Here is a 15,345-nt window from a genome sequence, read left to right on the forward strand (position 1 = left end):
TTCCAACCTTGATATGTTTTCTTTATATCCACAAATGGATCTTAAGACATACACATTTTGTTAGGATAACTTGGATTAAGAAAACCTACAAGCTAAGCTATATAGACATCTCCAAGTAGGTGTCTGTTAAAGCGTTTTTTCTTGAAATCTGTTAGCCATATCTCATATTAAGAATATGTATTTATGGTAAATAATATCCTTATTGATCTAATCATAGCTAATTGAGAAAAGATTTGATCATATCATTGACATGAGTATGATTAAATCCTTTAACTACAAGTCTTACTAAATGTGTATAGATGACATGTAATGTATTCTTTCTAAAAAAATTACTTACTCCTTCTAGCCTTGCTACAGGGAGGAAGATTAATCAAGATCATGCTCGATCATTAGACATGGATTACATCTCAGTGTTCATGACTTAGTCAATTATCTGTTTCAAGATCTGATATAACATTTTGGTAGTTGATGAATTTGTCAGAAACCATCAAGAAGAACTCATCAATGAGAGATTCCATATTTCTCATGTTATAGATGATTCCTACATAGATGAAGAATGCTTAGATCCTCCGTCATCTTATTCAACTCTAAAAATAAATAAAAGCACATAATTATGTTGTGAATTAAAGTTTACAAAAAATTAAATGTTAAAATTTGATACAATACATACCTTCAACAAGTTCTTCATTTTCAAGTATCTATTTTTCATAATTTAAAGTATTATGGAATTTTTCGGATTCAATCTTGGGTCTATATAAGAGAGCTTCGACCATTTTAGGGCTAAAAGAATCAAGAACTCGACCTCAACGCCAAATTAATGATATGGTACAATATATCTCACGTGGATATGTTTTCCCTTCGGTATATCACTGCCCCATTGTTCCATTCTTTCTTTCAAGTAAGCTACAGTCGTGTCATTAGAGCTTGCATTGTCAAACAATGATAGTTAAAAATGTATCAATCCCCTAATCCAACAAGCATTATTCAATCTTCTATCCGGTTTGACTCCCTTTGTGACTCGATATGGGACAATATTCGAAACCTTCTTGCGTAAATTCTATTCAAGATCAATAAAATGTGCTTTAAGATGCATGCAATTCACCCTATATAATGAAATCCAAGTATAGTGGTGAGATGCACACCAACCATTCCTAGCAAACCATTCTTGTAATTTCTTTCTTTCATCTAGGTATATCTCAAAGGAAATTGAAATCTAGGGTAAGCAATTGACATGAAATGCCTAAATCCCCCTTTCTAAACAAATAAGAATGATTACTCGTCCATGATTAGCATGTGTCGTATCACCAAATAATTACTATATAGCATTTAAGATATAACTTACAAATAATAAATTTAAAGATTTATATAAAATATAAATAATATAAATAAATAAATATCAAAGTTTTATTCGGTTTTTTTGAGTACTTGGTTTTTTTACATATCCAAAACCAATCTAACACATTAATTTGGTTCTATTCAAATCAATCCAAAAATCCAAACGAACCAAATAGTCCAATATAAAAGAATTCACTTTTATCATAGTAGTTAACTGTCCTATTTCAAAATCAATCAAGCATACACTTAGGTACGCCAAATTTAAACTGCATTAAGACTAACATTAAAGGACGAAATACATATTCTCCGCTGTACTTGCGCATCATTCCCTTTCTAGGATTCTATCTCTACCACTTTCCTTGGTGTTAACAATTGTTGCATGTGGAAGCTTTCTGTTTGGTACTCGTACACCCACTCACCTTCTGCTTTCTATTTCTGTTCAAAAACCTCACGTTACGTTTCGTTGTCCTTGTATGGGTTTTCACCATTCGCTTGATACAAAACTGGTAACTGTTTTTGAGCCATTCTTGCTGAAGCTACAACCCTCAATCTTTAATGCAAACTGCAAGTGGTTATAGCAAATTGTGATACAAGAAACCAAATTTGAATCTGGTCTAAAGACATGTTTGTAGAAGCTACAACTTCAGTTGTGAATTTGTCACCATGTTTTGCTTTGAAATCAGGTTATTACAAGAATCTCTCCTCCCGAGTTTCAGTTAAGTGCACTAAAACAGCATCAGATTCATCTCTTGAGAAGTCTACAAATTCAGTTAAGGGAGCTTCTTTAAATAAGAGAGTTGGGTCTTTGAATGATGTTGAAAGGAGGGAGATACTTGGTTCAAATGTTATTGATGACAAGAGTAGATGGAAAGAAGAAAAGCTTGAACCTTTGTGGGATGATGGCTATGGAACTCAGAGTGTGAAAGATTATCTTGATTTAGCCAAAGACTTCATTAAACCTGATGGCGGACCTCCCAGGTGGTTTTGCCCAGTGGTAGCAGATGGGAATGAAAGTCCTTTACCCAATTCACCCGTTCTTCTGTTTTTGCCAGGTAATGTCATTTTTCTCTTCAGTAGATTCAGTATACACATGTACATATAGTTCTATGTTATACGTCCTAATTTAGCCCTGGTTTGGAAAGACAAATGGCTTTATTGTTACATGATTGCAATAAGAATACTGGTATAGTGGTGGCAATGATGCATGTTATGTATTCTATCTGTTCCTGATAGAAAGAGGTAAACTTTGTGAACCATTTTGGAAATTAAACTTATGAAGAACGATACTTGAATTACAGGGCCAATATCTGCACATTTTGGGGTGGGTGCCTGTTGGATACTAATTAAAAAAACGAAATCACATTAAAATGATAAGGGTGGCATGCATGCTCGTTTTGCATGGGTCCCACATCTTTCTTATAGAGAGTTTGGCTCATATTTTGTCATTACAAATTCTTGTTTTAAGACCCACGCTTTCAAGCAAAAAAAATAGACATTGATACTTCATATTTTTGGATTTCTTATATCTATGGTTATAAAACATAAAATATTTAACTCCCTCCCTTCAAATGATTTGTATTGACAATTTGTCTTCTACTTTTCTCTACTAAGTACGTACTTTATTTATGTTCTTGATATATACTTGCATCTTAGCTTTCTTTCGACATGCTCATGATTTATGTTCTTCTTGATATATACTTGCATCTTAGCTTTCTTTTGATATGCTCATGTTTTACCAAGGTTCTAAAAAGCTTGCCATAGCTCCGCCATAACTCCAAGGCTTGTACCTGCCGCCAAACTTTACCAAAACGTCACCTTAATTCATATATGTGTATAAAATAGAAAACTAGTTGAAAATACATATAAAAATATTAATTATATACAAAATTACCACCTTAATTCACGCCTTACAAACAACGTGACTCGCCACTGCTAAAAAAGCTTGAGGCTTGACATTGCCGCCAAGTGACGCCTTACGTTATTTAGAACCTTGTGTTTTACCGAAACATGAAGATATACGAAGAAAATGTGGTAATTACTTTCGGTCTTTATTTGGTAAGGCAACTTGATTTGTGAGGGATAGGAATGTGGAGAGCGTTAAAAGACTCCAAAAGACTTACGATGAATGTTTCTACCTAAAGATTAAAAGTGAGGAAATGAAAATGCATTAAGGAGGCTGGGAAGGGACAAATACACAAGGCCAAACCAAATCCCTATTAGTGTGTGGTTGTGCCTTGGAAAGAGGGAGTTCGGTGGCCAATGAAACTTTTCAACATTTTAAAGACGACAAGATATAATAGGAGTGGAGATCTAGTATTGTGATAGTAATATACAAACATGGGATATGCCCAAAGCCGCAACAACTATTGAGGTATAAAGCTTCATAGTAACACAATGAAACTATGGGAAAGAATGTTAGAGGTCATGTTGTGATGTGAAACAACTATATAAGAAAATCATTTCGATTCCATGTATATGATGGGAGAGCGACGCTTAACATGCTCACCTCCTCATACACCTTTTAGAGAAATTTAGAGAAAAATTGCGATATATAATGCTCATTGGTGTAGAGAAGGCATACATGGGTGTACTACGGGAGACGATTTGGAGGACTCTGTAAGCAGGAAGGGTAACAAGGAGGTATATAAGAGCTACAACCTATACATAATATTTTCTATTTGCAGTAGTCTGCTACGTGTATAGTTGTATACGAAGCCTATTCATTGGCATTGACTTTTTCCCTATCGAATTAGATCACATAAAGGATCGTCTCTTAGCCATACATTTTTGCTTTAATGATCGACATGATTTCTCTAAGCCACGGTGTATGTTTTTTTTTCCTATAACATTGTGTTGGTGGTAGGTATTAGGACCGAACTTTAGGTATGTGGAGATCGATGTTAGAAAAAAAGGGGTTGTAGATTAACATAATTAAGACATAATATCTTTGGTGCAATTCCAGCAGGGCGTGTAATGATGAAGGATTAAAAGTACATATCTTGGAGAAAGTACTATACCTAAAGGAAAGTTTAAAGTACTTGGTGTCTATTATCTATAAGGAAAGGGTGTTAAGGACAACATTACCTACCGTATTAATGCATGATGATTAAAGTGGAGGGCATGTATAGGAGTTTTTTGTAATAGGAAGGTCGAGTTTAACTTAAATGGAAATTCTTAGGATGTTAGTTAGGTTAGTTATGTTATATGGATTGGAATGTTGGTCTATTAAGAAGAAGCATGGGAGGAATATGGAAATTATGGAAATGAGGACAATGTAATGGGCATGTGATAGAACTTTGTTGGAGAATATATCAAATACTACAATCATATATGTTGAAGTGTATATGGCAGTGAAGGTTAAAATAATCCAAAATGGCTAATAAGGTTTAGTTTTAGTCTTATTCTCTTGCACACACACACACACACACACACACACACATATATATATATATATATATATATATATATGTAGTTGTGTATTCAGTTCGTATTTTTTCTCAAGTAAACACAAGTATTCTTTGCATTATGGTTACTAATTACATGGTATCAAACCCAATCTTTGGGTTAAAGAATTATTTCTCTTGAGCACCTTATGAGTGTGGAAACATTGTTTATCCGAGTGAGTTATTATTCATCATGAGTATTGTTCATGCTAATTTACTATTCATCTTGAGTATTGTTCACATTAGTTCCATTGTTCATTCTAAATATCACGACCGACTTATTGTTCATCACGAACATTGTACATAAAGAATTTAATGTTTATATCGGTTTTACTATTCAAGAAACATTCATTATTCATATTTTCTATTTTTCGGCTAGGGCACCCTATGAGTACGCACTTTTCTTCTATTTAAATTTTAAGTTTTGATTCGGGCAACATGTGAGTGTATTGTATTCTAAGTTTTTTGGCCTAGGAATCATGTGATTATGTTGTTTCTTCTGCCAAATAATATTTTTGTTATTGAAACCGCTTGAAGTTATGACCTAGTTTCCAGAAAGATTAGAAACTGACTAAGGGTGGTCAAGTAGTTCTTGGTTCTAGTTCCATTACTATATCTTCGGAAGTGTGTGTTCAAAATTTGGGATACAAATATTTGCATGTGTTAGATGCCATTTTTCCTGAGACAAACATCTATAGTAAATGTGTGTTATCTTATGCGTCCAAATATGTTATTGATTCTAGTGCTTCAGATCACATGATATGTAACCTTAGTGTCTTCTCCAACTTACATACTCATAGGTATATATCCTATGTTACCGTTGTTGATGGGTCTATCCTTAAAGTTATAGGATCTGGCACGGGCATTGAGGGGGCAAAGTGGGCTTCTGCACAAGGCCCATTATATATATATATATATATATATATATATATATATATTTAAAAATAAAAATTTATAATAACGATAAGGATATTTTTTTCTGGTTTGTCGTAGCCTATGAAGATATTTAATTCCTTAGGACTAATCCTAATCTCACCCTATCTATTACATTATCTTCAGTGTTAAGCCTACCTAATTTCTCTTTTAATTTGCTATCAATCAATGAAGTTACTCATGGATTAAATTGTAGTGTCACATTTTTCCTGATTATGTTTTTCAAGATCTTTCAACAAAGTAAATAATTGATAGAGGACAAGAATCTGGTGGACATTATGTATTTGAACTTTAGAGACCTAAATCCCTATTTGGATTATTATCATTATCTCTGTTTAAATTACATTTTCATTTAGGTCACCAATCTCTTCAAATTTGAAGAGATTATATTCCTAATTTGGTCATCCATCATACCTAAATTGTGAGTTGTGATAGTTTGCTAAATATCAACGAGTTCATTTGACCCCTAGAGTTAATAAATGAGTCACATCCTTATTTGAATTGGTTTACTCTAATGTATAGGATGCTTGTAAAATCTCTCTAATGTATTCACTTATTTTTGTATGTGCTATATCCTACAAAAATCATACCAATGTATTCAATTATTTTTTTTAATTGTTATATCCTATGAAAAATCGCTCTGATGTATTCACTTATTTTTGTTCATTTGTTGATGAGATCAAAATACATATCAGTGTTTATGTGAAAACTTTGCATAGTGATAATTAAAAACAATATACCTTTAACATGATTAAGTCTTACATGCTTCAACAATGTATTCTTTGTGAATCTTCTTGTGTTAATACACCTGACCAAAATGGAGTTGCTGAACGAAAAAATCACCACCATCTTGAAGTAGCTCGAGCTCCATTGTTGCAAATGACCATTCCAGAACCATTTTGGATTGGCTCGATCTTTGATGCATGCTTTCTCATTAAGAATATACTCTTTGTAATTATAGGAGGTTGTGTTCTATATTATGCATTTTTTTTAGTTGTTTTGTTCGGGATTCTTGATCGCACTTTCCAGTGTTGCAAACTCCCTCGTGTGACTATATTATACACCTGACCAGTGCTGCAAACTCCCTCGTGTGACTGACCGCACTTTCCACAGTGGTCTTGCCCTGTTGGCCCTTCGACCTCGCGTCGAATCCCTTGGGTTTCTTCCCCGAAACCCCTGCAACCTGCGCTGTCTCTAACTTCCTCTTCCTGAGGTGCTCTAAATTAATCTCCCTCTCCCGCGCCCTGACAATCATGGACTCCAGGGTCAGGCAGGCCGAATAGCTGACATGCTCCTGAATGTTAGCTCTCAACATATCATGATATCGGGTCTTCCTCATCTCCTTATCCCCCGCATACTGGGGTACCAACAAAGCTCTCTCCCGGAACTTGGCAGTGATCTCCGCCACGGTCTCTTTAGTCTGTCTCATATCCAAAAACTCTCTGGATAGCTGCTAAAGCTCCACAACTGGCGCAAACTCATCCCTGAATCGGGTCACAAAATCTGACCAAGTCATTGCCTCAACGGCTGGGGCTCCTAACAAATCACCAACTAACTCCCACCAATCCCTGGCTCGATCCCTCAAACATCCTGCAACAAAACGAACCTTCGACCCTTCCAGGAAAAAGCTCATCAACTGCGCAGACTCAATGTCTGCGATCCATCTCCTCACAATAATGGGGTCCTTCACCCCTTGAAAATCTGGTGCACCACTCCCTCGAAATTCCTTGAAGGACAGTGTGCACGTACTCATCTAGATAGACGCTAGATCACTCCGGAATGCCCGGAGGCAATCCTCCATCAGCTCAACAATCCACTCCTTGATTGACAAGAAAATGACCGGGGTCGCATCAAGGATACCTCTCGTGATCTCAGGCGCAATAAACTCGTGTAGCCCGTCATCAACCTGCCTGGATCCTGCACCCGAGCCTGACCCTGATCTTGATCCTGAGCCCGATCCTCCTGCTCCATGTCGTGTGATTTCCATACTAAAAATAAACACATAAACGTCAGGATCATATATACCCCCGAGAGGTCTCACACACTCTCCAAGTTTCCTGGTTCCATCTCGACCCTCCTCGACTCGAGTACGGATCGTCTGCTTCCAGTAGTACGGGCCCATACTACCTTCCACATCTATCTGTACTTTCCTCAAGGGTTGTTTTAAATTCACCAAGTCCCTATACCGATACCCTTTCCTACTAATCTCGTCCTAGGCTTTCCTAGGGCACTCTCCGACCTACTCTCTGCCATCAGCTGCACTAGGAGTCCCTACTTCCCTTCCCTAACTACCTTGCGAATACTGTTACATATCCGCTCACTAGTTAGTTAAAGTTAGCAAGGACCCCTTAAGTACAAAGCAAGCAGCGTTCGTGCATTGAGTAACCACATCAGGCATAACCTAATAAGGCTATCCTACCGCTGACTAACAGTCCTAGCATACAGATCATACAACAGGCATTCAAGGCATCCACTAGATCCTTAGCCCTACTCTAGCATGCAGTTCTTAGAATCATGAATCATACAAATAACATAACAAGCATGGGTATCTTGGGGAAACTTACTTGAGCTCGGCCGGTCGCACACATCACACACTTTGTCTTTTCTCAAAATTCCTTAACTTAAAAATTTAGAACTGTTTTTCCTTGAAAAATATTTTAGTCCCTCGGTTTGAGTCCAGAAACCCCCGAGGGTGATGGGTTTTGAGCATTCTAACACTTCCTAAGTGTACATGCAACCCTAATAACCTTGGATCTATGTTTGTCTAATAATCATGCAAAGTTGTTTTCCAAGGTTATGAACCTATCTAGCATACATGGGGTACAATTTTCTTTGTGTAAAAGATAGAACTACAGACCTTGATGTTGAAAGTGTTCCTTGAAACCTTGTGAGCCTAGCACCTTAAGTGTGATGCCTCAAATGCTTCACACAACACCAAATGCAAAGAATAAACTTGAGAGAATACTCTAACACATGCAAAATCGGCCAAGCCCTCTTATTTCTTAGTGTCACCGATTTTGGGGAGGGTTACATTGCTTATATAGTGTGTTGCATTAGGTAAACCCTAATGTTCCATGACTCTTCATTTCTTGATCCATGGGTTAACTCCATGGAGCATCCATGTTGCATCCTATGGGTGGAACCCAACTTGACAATCCATGGAGCCTATTAGCCCACTATATAAGATATGGAAGATTTACTTAATCTACCCATATATCTAATTAGTTATCTTTTGATCACTTAATTAATTCTAAATTAATTCTTGATCAAAACTAATTAAATAATATTATTAATATATTAGAACTTATAATATATTAATAACCATAAGTGTTATTTCTCTCATTTAGTTTATTCAATTGCATGATTCCATGCAACCCAAATGGACCATGCCGGGTCGGGTCAAGTATTTACCAGAAATAGTTATGGACTTAAACACCTTATCCAACAGAGGGTGTGTCCGAATCCCTCAAACCAGGGCTTTGATACCAACTTGTAACATCCCAAAAATAAAGGCCAAAAATTTCATTTTTAATTAAGTAGTTTATAAAATAACTTATCAAGACATCGCCAAAATTACATAAAACTGTAGTGTCATGTCTCAAAACCATAGCATCAAAAGTAATGAAAAATCAGAGTACAATCCCAAAAACCAAAGCGGAAATCATGTATGTGTGTGATGCGCTGCTACACCATCGGCTCCTTCTCATTCGATGAAGAGGTACCTGAAACCAAAACCAAAAACTGTAAGCACAAAGCTTAGTGAGTTCCCCCATCATACCGCATACCATATAACATCGTCGGTATATTTCAACCGGTAACTATCATCGATATCTTTCAACCGGTAACCGCCATCAGTATCTTTTAACCAGTAACTACCATCGGTATCTTTTGACCGATAATTGGGGACTATTTCACCCCTACCACTAGCATACAGTAACAAGATATAAACATACAGTCATGCATATCAGGGTACTGACCTACCCTTGGTCCTAACGGTATATGCCAGGGGAAGACTATTCTCTGTCACTACCACTGACACATATGTCATATCACATAGGCATATCTCATGACTAAATCACATAACCAAAACCAAGATAATTATCACAAAGACCATTATTTACTAAATACCCCTGTTGGTGGGTCGACATTTTGGCCTTAGACTCACCCCTACTGGAAGGTAACTCACCTCGATGTCGTGTAGTGTCTGAACCGTCCTCTGCACGAAGATCGACTTTCCTCGACTCCTCAATCCCTATATGACAATCCTCAAGTCATCAAACAGAACATATGACCCTAGCCCGAGTGAAAACCATAACCAGTCAAAGTCAACACCTAGTTGACCTAACTCGCCGAGTTGGTCTACCAACTAGTCGAGTCCATGCTCCACTAACCCGATCCAACCCTGACTCCACTCATCGAGTCTATCAAGAACTCGTTGAGTTTTCCTTCATTCAAACCATCAGGATCATCTTCATCCGACTCGCTGAGTTCTTCCTTCAACTCGGTGAGTTCATCTCCCTCATAAAAACGTGTCCAATCTATGACTCGCCGAGTTCTATGAACAATTTGTCGAGTCCATCTTCAACGGTTGGGATATTGCCTTGGACTCGCTGAGTCTGTTCATACACTCGCCGAGTCCCATGATTCCCAGGTCCCTTTACGTGTCTAAGCATATACGGGACTTCCTTCCAAGATAACCAGTCCATCCCCAAAAAGGATTTGGTGGTTAATACACACTGAATCGTCGAGTTCCAAGAACAACTCGTCAAGTCCCTGCTTGACCTTTACTATACAGTCGATTTAAATGAGTCTTAACACATCAAAACCAGATATCTGGCCTCCTAATGTCCATTTTATATGTAAAGTTCCAAGCTTGGTGCACATGCATGGGGTTTTTGGCTCAAAAATCCATAAAAGGTGCTCTACAATGTGCATGGGGATCTCATGGCCATAAAGTTGGCACCTTTATGCCATGAGACCCCTCCAATAACTCAGATATGAAAGTAGAACCCCATGAATCACTTCACAAATCCAAAAATGGCTTAGGATACCCTAAATGCACCCAAAATCTAAGCCCTAAAGATGAACAACCAAATGGAAGACCAAAACAGGGGGCATTTACCTTGTTTAAGCTGAAGATGGAATAAGATCTCTGGATCTACAAGCCCCAACTCGAATTCCCATGATTCTTCCTTCCTTTCAAGCTTCACAAACCACCCAAAAGCACCAAAATGGCCTTAGATCACACAAAATGGTTAGGGTTTCGATATACAACTTCTTGGGAGAGATAGGGACGAGGGAGGCTGAGTTAAGTCGTTTAAATAGGGTGCAAACCCTCAGATTTAGAGCTTTCCTCAAATAGCACCCACTCGCCGTGTCAGTCTCCCGACTCGTCGAGTAGGTCACTTATCACGACCTTACTCGACGAGTTGGGCCACCAACTCGTTGAGTCCTAGAGAAAAATACATAAATGCTTAAATTAAATGCATACCGGGAATCAGGTGTTACACCAACCCACATGATATGTCGACATATAACAGATACTAACATATACATATAATCATACAGACAATATCACAAGTAGTCCTACCGATTTATAAAACTAGCATATCAGTACTAGCATGCATATCTATTCCATACTCAACATATCAACGAATATCAGGTTATCAAACTGATGGGCATTGGTGCCTTCGACACATAAGTAGAGTGACGAAAACTCACCTCACAAGCGACGCATAACTGATAAGGCCTAACTCCGAATCTCAGCTCACAACTCAAATGCCTATAACCATCAAATGACCAATCCCATCAAAACCCATAATACCCAAAATAACCTCAATTTCAATTTGGTCAAAGTCAAATTCAAGGTCAACGGCGTAGGTTGACCCAACACGTCGTGTTTTCTTTTTACCACGCCGTGTTCCATAAATAGTTCCACATATGGGAAATATTCAGCCAACACGCCGTGTTCGCTAGATTCCCAACAAATTAAGATGTCCAGGTGACTTTTCGACCCCAAGAGCACCAATGCTTAGATCTGGAATAGAAATGCGGCTAGGAAGGATAAAGTTTCCAGCTTTATCCTTTGGGACCGCAACAAGGTCCAACCACCCAAACTACATGTTAAACCATGCAAGGGCTCAACCATAAAGTCTTGAATCCTTAAGATCCAAACTCCCCTCCTTCCATAAGTTTTTCAACCACCCAAACCATTCCAAAGATCCGTGCTTTATAAGACATGCATGTCTAATGCATGTCTTGAACCAATATTATGTTAAAAGGGGAGTTCATGACCCACTTTTTATGCATACATCAAAACTTTGGTTGGAACCAGATCCAAGCCACTACAAGATCTCCTTGGCCTGGAGATTCATAAAGTTTCAAACTTTATGAGATCCCTCCATGAATCAACCCATAAAAAAGAGAAAAAGGGACACAAATCAAGATCTAGTGACTATAAATCATAAAAATCGAGACTTAAACACTTATAATGGTCTAGGAGAGTGCTACACTGAAGTATGATGCCTGCTCACTAAAACCTTGCTTCCTTCTTTCAATTTCTTCCTTCAAAACACCAACTATCTTCACAAATGGTAGTGGAAAAGATTAGGGTTTCTTCTTAAGCTTGAGAGTGCAGATGGAGGATGAGGGTGGATAAATCCTAGCCCCCATAATCCAGATATAGGGGACTAAACCCCGGAATATTAGGGTTTCACACACAGCGGTCAACACGTCGTGGCCATAGGGAAAACACGCCGTGTTGCTCATCCAAAACACACGTCTTTTACTGTCTAGAAACACCATGTTGATGCCTCCAACATGCTGTGTCTAAACCCTAAGATTGCAACCACCAAACCAATTATCATGACATGAAGGAATTAGAAGTCCGTGAACATCAGCATGTTACACAAATCTTCAATGAACTGCTTTGTATGAGTACAAAGGATTTGATGATTTCAACATATGTCTTACATAATTTATTTCGGTTTCAATTTAAAAGTATATTACCACATACATTTCTTCGCGTGGTTCCTCAGATCAACATATTACTTTTGGGCATCAACATTAATGCATGTCTTCATTTGGAAATTACATTAAACTTTACGAAATGCTATGACCTTAATATAGTTCATGGTAAATTTATAACATAATCTAAAGCAATTCTAACTTGAAAATCAATTAATATCTATTCTATGAACTAATCAAAGTATAGAAATGGGATATTACTTTCACAAAAAGTAATTACTATAATACATTATTTTTGTAATATATTAGAGAGAAAAATGAGTAACTACTTTTGCACAAATAGAGAATGTTCCTTAGGTATGTTGTCTTCATTTTTAAAGTGGGTTTCTATGATGATATCATCTTCTTCATACCCACATGAAATTAGTTCTATCAAGATTAGTTCGATCAGAGATCATTTCTTTCTTCAATGTAGTATACATATCCATGTACCTGGAAACAAACTTACGTATAGTATGGATTTTTTAGTTGACTTGTTTAAACTTAATAATTTTGTGTAGGGATTGATGGTCTTGGTTTGGGCTTAATTTTGCACCACAAGTCTCTTAAAAAGTTAGTAAAGTCTTTTTCTAACATTGGCATGGTACCTACTTATCATTTAATAAATATTTTAGCTTATTATAAAGTGTTATTTTGATTACAGAGTGTTTGAAGTTCGATGTTTGCACATCCCAGTTCAAGATCGAACACCATTTGAAGGTTATATGTTTTTTGTTTATATAACTATATGTAGAAAATATCTCATATGACGTTATAATTATATAAATTTTACTTTGTATATGAAGATTTACTGACAATTGTGGAGAACACCTTGAGGTTTGAGCATGATTTATTTCCAAATAGGCCAATATATCTTGTTGGAGATTCTTTTGGAGGGTGTTTAGCTCTTGCAGTTGCGGCACATAATCCAACTATAGATCTTGTAGTTATAGTGTCAAATCCATGTTAGTTCTAAAAACAATCACCTTCAATATAACTATCTTCTACAAATTGTTTTTAGTATCAACTTATTTCATTTATCTATTTCAGCAACTTCGTTTGACAAGTCACAACTACAACTTATGTTTTCTGTCTTGGAGGTCATGCCTAGTACACTTCATATCACAATCCCTTATATTCTTAGCGTTGTCATGGGTACATACATTATCCATTTCTTTTAGATGCTATGGTTAATGTGTTACTAAGTTCTAAATATTATTAATTATCAACATGATTATATCTTGTTGATCTATCAGGTAATCCTATAAAGATGGCAATGGTGACTACTGAAGCCTCGCCTACTGTAAATGTTGGGAAAGTAGCTGAAAACCTTACTATGTTGCTTCCTCGCCTTTCGGTATATATTATCTAAATGACCATTTTACCCCTACAATCAATAAATAACTTTTAGAATATTCATCAGTTTTAACATGAGACCAGCAAGGAAAAAAAGAACGAAAAATAGGTAAATGATTGGTATTTGAATACATTAAGCCATGTTTTCTTGCTTAACTCATTAATTCAGTATTTTCAGATTAAGTAAAAAAGAAACAACCATGTATAACTTTCTGGATTAAACACTTAACCAATTATGCTCATTAAGTAAAAAAGGAACAACAAGTACATCATAGATTATTCACTTCTCTAGTTTGCTACCGTTTATTTTTTATTTGATTTTAGGGGTTGTGTGATATTATTCCAAGATCAACACTTTTATGGAAGTTAAAATTACTTAAATATGGTGTTGCTTACACTAATTCTCGACTGCATGATGTTAAAGCTGAAGTGCTAGCGCTTGCAAGGTTAGTTTTATTATTCTTTAAAAAACATAATTATACATCCATATGCACAAACTCTAATTAACATAAAAAACATTTCGATTATAGTGTATATTTTAATTTATGTATTTATATTTTAGTGGTAGAGATAACATGTTTCCGAGTAGCAATGAAGCTCAAAGGCTTTCAAAAACATTGCAAAACAGCAAAATATGTTACTTTACGGACAACGGTCATGCTCTTTTACTGGTACTTAATATTTTTTTTTATATATTTATTTAAGATTTTTGTGGATATTTTTATAACTAATTAAATCTATTTTTTTTTTTCTTTCAGGAAGATGGTATTAATTTGTTAACAATACTCAAACAAAGCTTAAAATATCGAAGAACATGCAAGCATGATTTTGTAAAGGACTACCTGCCACCTAGCATGTCAGAGTACAAAAATGCCCTTGCAGGACACATGTAATTCTGCATTAATATGCTCCATTTCTTTATTATTCACACACGTATCACAATTTTTTTACTTGCATCATAATATAAAAATCAGGTGGTTCCAATTTGCTACAAGTCCAGTGATGTTTTCAACTTTAGAAGATGGAAGAATAGTGAGAGGCCTTAGTGGGATTCCAGATGAAGGTCCTGTTTTGTTAGTTGGTTATCATATGCTCATGGGATTAGAACTTGCACCACTTATTATAGAGTTTTTAAGAGAAAAGAATGTTATTGTTCGTGGTTTGGCCCACCCTGAACTTTTTACATTGAATTCCATAAATGAGTTTCTTAAATTTTCATATGTTGACTTGATGAAAGTTTTTGGTGCCCTGCCTGTTACACCAACCAACCTCT

The 15,345-nt window shown here is 36.4% G+C and overlaps 1 protein-coding gene across 2 annotated transcripts in view; it reads left to right on the forward strand.

Moving 5' to 3' along the window:
- Nucleotides 1-1,661: 1,661 nt before the first annotated feature.
- The window catches only part of LOC145031543 (phytyl ester synthase 1, chloroplastic-like), a 15,924-nt gene continuing 2,240 nt past the window's right edge, over nucleotides 1,662-15,345 (forward strand). Inside the window, exons 1-10 of one of the 2 annotated variants that reach the window (XM_078980122.1) lie at nucleotides 1,662-2,387; nucleotides 13,238-13,289; nucleotides 13,381-13,436; nucleotides 13,523-13,681; nucleotides 13,767-13,871; nucleotides 13,973-14,073; nucleotides 14,397-14,518; nucleotides 14,635-14,743; nucleotides 14,831-14,961; nucleotides 15,047-15,345. The exon at nucleotides 15,047-15,345 is cut by the window's right edge and continues 71 nt beyond it. In XM_078980122.1, coding sequence (XP_078836248.1) covers nucleotides 1,958-2,387; nucleotides 13,238-13,289; nucleotides 13,381-13,436; nucleotides 13,523-13,681; nucleotides 13,767-13,871; nucleotides 13,973-14,073; nucleotides 14,397-14,518; nucleotides 14,635-14,743; nucleotides 14,831-14,961; nucleotides 15,047-15,345 — 1,564 coding nt within the window. In that variant the 5' untranslated portion in view covers nucleotides 1,662-1,957. The remainder of the gene's footprint in view (nucleotides 2,388-13,237; nucleotides 13,290-13,380; nucleotides 13,437-13,522; nucleotides 13,682-13,766; nucleotides 13,872-13,972; nucleotides 14,074-14,396; nucleotides 14,519-14,634; nucleotides 14,744-14,830; nucleotides 14,962-15,046) is intronic. The other variant, XM_078980123.1, reaches the window with a different exon arrangement.

This window comes from Lactuca saligna, chromosome 2 (genome assembly GCF_052625555.1).
Source record: "Lactuca saligna cultivar CGN05327 chromosome 2, ASM5262555v1, whole genome shotgun sequence".
Classification (NCBI taxonomy): domain Eukaryota; kingdom Viridiplantae; phylum Streptophyta; class Magnoliopsida; order Asterales; family Asteraceae; genus Lactuca; species Lactuca saligna.